General features: G+C 42.2%; 1 protein-coding gene across 1 annotated transcript; it reads right to left on the minus strand.

Moving 5' to 3' along the window:
• Positions 1–303: 303 nt before the first annotated feature.
• On the minus strand, positions 304–4994 carry thap12a (THAP domain containing 12a). Its single transcript, XM_079283227.1, has 5 exons — positions 4848–4994; positions 3515–3632; positions 3129–3227; positions 2994–3021; positions 304–2863 (listed from the first exon to the last, which is right to left on the minus strand). The coding sequence occupies exons 1-5, from the start codon at positions 4931–4933 to the stop codon at positions 1047–1049; spliced, it is 2148 nt and encodes a 715-aa protein (XP_079139353.1). The 5' UTR covers positions 4934–4994; the 3' UTR covers positions 304–1046.
• Positions 4995–5689: the final 695 nt, after the last annotated feature.

Here is a 5689-nt window from a genome sequence, read left to right on the forward strand (position 1 = left end):
AAGTCATTTGCTTTTATTTATATTTTAAATTGAAATGTCTGATATAGAAATACATTAACTGGCAACAGTCTATGTCTTACATAAACATGTGCAGTAGGAATGTTTGACCTGTCTTCACACAAAACAGGCCTATAGCAATGTTGCTCAGGGCCCAGGAACTGGAATGCATGATATACAGCTATCATCAGTCACAGCTGTGCTTTTCCTGCTACAATATAAAATGTCTACAGTGAAAGGGTCTAAATCATTCAAGAGATGAATCAGCTGAATCATTTATGGCTTTATTATACAAAAGAACGGTTATGCATTATAGAAAGTTATTTTCTAAACCCTTGCAGTATTCTGCACATAAAGCGTAATTCATACAAGTATTTAGCTGCAGATGATTGGCTGTTGTGATGCCACATTTCATTAAAGAAACAAGATAACAGCTCCAATCTGAGAACAACCTCCTGAAGAAAAGGGAGGGCAACAAGAAACAATTCAACTCAAAAATGTAACTTTGTACATGTAGTGGAGAAGGAAACATGGCTGAAAGGGCATTTTATTATTGTTCGTCCACTGAAGCAGACAGTAAGTAGTCCAAATGGTTTTAGTCTTCAATCATGAGATTTGATTAACACCAAACACTATGGTGGAAATTTGAGTCTCAGAGCAGACGGGGACTCAGCTGTCTAGTGACACACATACACTCCATTTGCAGATATAATACCCAAATGAGCAAGATGGACAGTGACAGAGCACGGGTGTAGCTGAGAATTGTGGGCCTTATTCACAGGAGGAGACTTTAATCCTCACACTACTTTGTCAAAACACAACATGAAAACAGCATGAAGGACGAGCGTAGAAAAAACTTAATTTGAAGATGTTTGGTATTCATCACTCAATTAAAGCCAGTCTTTCTTTCTTTCATTTACACTCTACATTTTTATAACAAAAAACAAAAACAGGCTACAGAAGATGCTAATTCAGAATGAGGGCTAGATAATACGTTAACATAGCTGTGGGTCACCTGTGTGGAGGTTTAGCTACCATATCACAACTGACTAAGACACATCCTCCCTGTCAGGGTATGTCTTCATGTAGACCTCAACCATTGAGTCCAGGTCAAACACAACATCATAGTTCATGTTCAAAAGAGCGAGACTTTTTGACTTGAATTTGTCAGGCGTGTTCTCCATGTACATCTGGAAGCGCTTGTATGCCACATCGCAGCCGTCCTCCAGAGCCAAGGTTGGCACGATGCCGACCAGCCTCAGCACCGCGAGCATGTTTGGGAAGAACTTCACATCGGCCAGCTGCAGCGTCTCATACAGACTGGACGGGAAGGTCTCGCCTTTGCCCTTTTTGCTCCATTTCACCCACCAGCAGTGCAGCTCGGCGGAGAGGGTTCCTGCATTGGGGATGTCGCTTTTAAACACTTGCACACTCTCTTCCTCGGGTTTCGTGGACTTGTTCTGCTCTATGAGCGTGGGGACCAGTGACAGACATCTCAGAACCTTCAGGTGGTCCTCGCAGAAGATTTCAGTCATTTCTTTGATGACGTGCTCCACCACGGGAACGGACAGGTGCTCCCTGTAGTGACTCTCCGGCAGTATGGCTCCAGACTCTAACTGGTGCTTTCTCAGGAATGACCGAGGAACCTTGACTGGGATCTCCATCGCAGCGGCTAAGTTGACGGCCTCGTCGTTCCAGAACTCGTGATACACGTCGATGTTGTCAGACACTTCCTTCAGGGTGTGCAATACAGCTTTTAAACTGGTTGTGGCAAAGTGGGCATCTGCTGTTGGCCCTTGCAAGTTCTTCCCAAAGGCGTGCGTCAGCGTCAGGACGTTTTTCAGCACGACCAGCGCCATGACAAATTCAAAATCAGCCAGTGCTTTTGAAATCTCTAAGGCATTGTGTGTGACTTGATCGTTCCACCTCATGTCCTCATTGTCGTGAACGCTGTCCACGCAGAGTAGTAACGCCTCCAGGATTTCCACAGCCACCTCAAACGCATCATGTCGTCTGGTCCAGCTAGTTCCACAGATCTCCTTCAGTTCCTTTGCCTTCTCCTCTTTGTCCGGGTAGAAAATCGTAATGGCGTGCTCCAACTCCAGCACCAGTAAAGGGGACTGACTGAAGAAAGCCTCGATCTTCTTAAAGGTGGACAAGACAAGCTGAACCCCTGACAAAGCCATACCATTTGCCAGGGACAGGTTCAACGTACGGGTAGATCTTTGTGTCAGCACCACCGTAGGAAACCTCTCCGTCAGTTTGGCAGCAAATGTTTTTATTTTACCAAAATGTGTCCCAGAGCAGGAGTGGGCTTGGCCTCTACACTGCTCCATATCCAAGCCCCATTTTTCAGTAATTTCAGACAGCAGTGTCTCTGCTAAGGCATCTCCGTCTCCTTCAAAGGACAAGAATCCAACAAACTTCTCCCGCTGGCAGTTAGACTGATCCACGTAACGGAGAAAGACGGGGAGGAACCATTCTCCCGAGATCTTCACCAAGGCCTCAGTAAGTAATGAGAAATGTCCATTTTGTCGAACCTCCTCCACCAGCTTACTGCGGATGCATTTCTCGCACACCTCAATCAACTGGTTCAGCAGAGCCGGGGAGCAGCACTCCTGGTTCACGTCGTGCCTCTTCTTGAGGACTTCATCTCCGCAATTCATGCGATATTCCAACAATGCCTGAAAGTTGCTTGACCCCAGACCATCCTGTTTGTCGTCCCCATGCCCCGTCGGAGGAATGCTTTGCTCGCCCAGCAGTACGAGAACTTCAAATAACGACTTGAGATACTCTTTGTGTTCGTCTTCCTCTGGGAGTGTCTGGACATCTGTCTCAGCGGTGTCTGTTTCAGACTTCTTGGTTTCTAAAAAGGGAAAGAGAAATTATTGCAAGACGGAAACCAAATCAATTATGTGACCATGTGACCAACGATGAAGTCATTTTTTTCACCGTCAAGTAATAAGCATGTGTGCGTGTTGATATTTTAAACTTACTTTTTCTCCCCTTTTCATCATCTTTGGTCTGCAATAATAAATAGTCAAATAAAAAAAATGTGATTACATAGAAACTATTAAAATCATACAAATAATTTCACCCCATTTAAATCAATTAAGATTTTGTTTACTCACCGTCTCTTTAACGCGCTTCACCGGTCCATTCTGAGGTTGGCTCGGTACATCAAAGATAGTCGGTATGGCATCATCTTTCAACACTGTACTCTGAGCGTTCTGAAAGCAAAGTTAAGCCAGAAAGGTTCATTTTACATCACCTATGAGCAATTTGACTTGTCTTGAACGTGTATTAAAAGCTATGTTACCTACATATTCATGAAGCACTACGTAACATGATCTATTAATTGAATAATTTCTTAAATAATATGCAAGGCTGGATTAACTTCTTTTCACATTTGACTTTAAGTTTGGCAATTACATTAAAAGTTCTGCAATGTCTGGGGGCACATTGTCCTCTGCAATTCCATCAAAAAAAGCAGATGTAACTTGCAAACATAACTTACCCTTTCGACCATAGATGCTTCAAAATGTTTTCCACAAAGTCTGTAGTATCTGTACAGCTGGCCGGGTGACTTGTCTATGATGTCTTGCTTCTGGCATTTTTCAACCCACTTCTTGGACCTGAAAGGAGAAGTTAAACCAACATGAAAAGCGAGTTTAAAGGTCAATGGAACTTTTTAGCTTTGAGATTCAGTATTGGTTCAGTGTGCTATGTCAATTCAACAACCGCAACATGCTGCCCTCTTCCCCCCCCCCCTCATCTTTAATTACTAGTAACTGAGAATCTAATGGTCAATAATACCTCAGAAGACAAGAGCATAAAATGTATTTAAATAAATCCTAAAACTGAATGGCTGGACACTCATCTCTGGTTAGTAGGGAATGATGTTCCTTTAACTGAGGAAAGCATAAGCTGTTATAAACCACACCACCTGTTGACAACTTGACTGTTACACAAGTTCCAATGTGTTAACAATAAGTGACTCTTTTGTTTGATTCACAAATGCACGTTCCTGTGGATGCAATGAATATGCAACGTATGGATGGACACAGATGCTTATTGTGTAGTGGAATACACCAACAAGTAAAGTCACTAAAGCAGCCAAGTAGAGACGAACACAATCATACACCAGTAGTTTTGCAAAGTGTCCGTACTGAGAGTAATTGATCTTTTTAGGGCAGACATTCTGACTTGTTATGGCAGAAAGAGACAATGTGAAAGGCATGTCATTCACGATGGTTTTGTTCCTTGAAGTGTACCAATAATCCATGCTAGTCAGCCAGCATTCACGATACGACGACCCATTAACCAGCTCACCTAACTGGTTACCGTTGCTGTCAATGTTATTAATCACACCTGTGCGTTTCCTGCTATGGAGAAGGTCTAACACATGTTATGGACATGCCCTTCCAGGATATTAGGTCGGCATCCGCTGCAGATGATGGAATTAGAGCATAACTACATGCAACTGCAGAAATAGTTTTAGTGTTAAATAAGTCGTATTTTTTTAACACCAGCGGTTTCCAAATTGCCAAACGTCTTATGATGCAAGAAGCAAGCGCACGTGAGCCTGGGGAACTTTTGAATTGAATATGCGTGTTGAAAGATAAATAGCGACTTCTTTATATGTTGTAATATCTTTAATAAACGATGAGAAACAGGGCAAATGCATTAAATGTTTAACAAAACTTCCATAAGTCAACCAAAGTTGCCCTCGATTTCAAATGCATGCCAAGTCGTATTTTACGTAGGATTACAAACAAACACGCCGTTTGGGGTAACGTAAGTTAGCTTGAGAGCGTCCTGTTTGCTTTAGCATCTTTACCAATAGTTACCTTTCTGGATCATGCGGGAACCTGAAGAGTGGCTGAGGGTCGGATTTACCACTAGTACAGTTCGGCACAGCGCAGTGGTTCTGCATTGTACGTTTGAGAATATATTCGGGTTTTTTTGCGGTGAAACCCTTTTCAGGGTAGCCTACTATGTTGCTAACGCTAGATAGCTGTCAAGCATGAAGCGTCTAATAGCAGTATCCGTTTTATTTATTTCAAAGTAAAGTACGTGTTATTTAGACAACTACTTCATAATGTAAAAACTCACTTCCTGCTTTTGCTAAATATTCCAAGGTATGACATTTCATTTGTCATAACCTCCCTAAAAATGTTCCTGTGCAAACTAGTCTGTTAGGTTGTCACGCTGTATGGTTAAAAAAAACATAAATTATAGTTATGCTGGTCCAAATTATCGCTGTTGTTTTGTCCTTTTTATAAGCAGCCTACAATTGTTCTTGGACGACAAAGATAAATAATATAGTGCATACATGTTTTGTGATTTGTAACTTGATTTTATTTTGAAGGGTGTTCGCTTGCTTGTTAAAACTAATTAGTGAGGCTTGATGTATTTAACAACGTGCACCAAATGGCGCGCTGCACTTCTTTCCCATAATCCTTAGCAGTGTTTTCGAAGCTCAAAGGTAGTGATGGCGAGATGAAGCCTCATGAGGCCTCGCAACACTTCTTCAGCCAATTGGTTCGAGAAAGGGTTCATTACTCGATGCTTCATGTGCACACGATACCACCTACTGGCCAAGTGTATAATCACAGGCAGCTGTATCTGAACCACATAATGTGATGCATTGAATTGTTGTCTGTTATGGCTGTTGGGAATGACTGAATTA

The sequence above is a fragment of the Melanostigma gelatinosum genome (genome assembly GCF_949748355.1).
Source record: "Melanostigma gelatinosum genome assembly, chromosome: 14".
Classification (NCBI taxonomy): Eukaryota; Metazoa; Chordata; class Actinopteri; order Perciformes; family Zoarcidae; genus Melanostigma; species Melanostigma gelatinosum.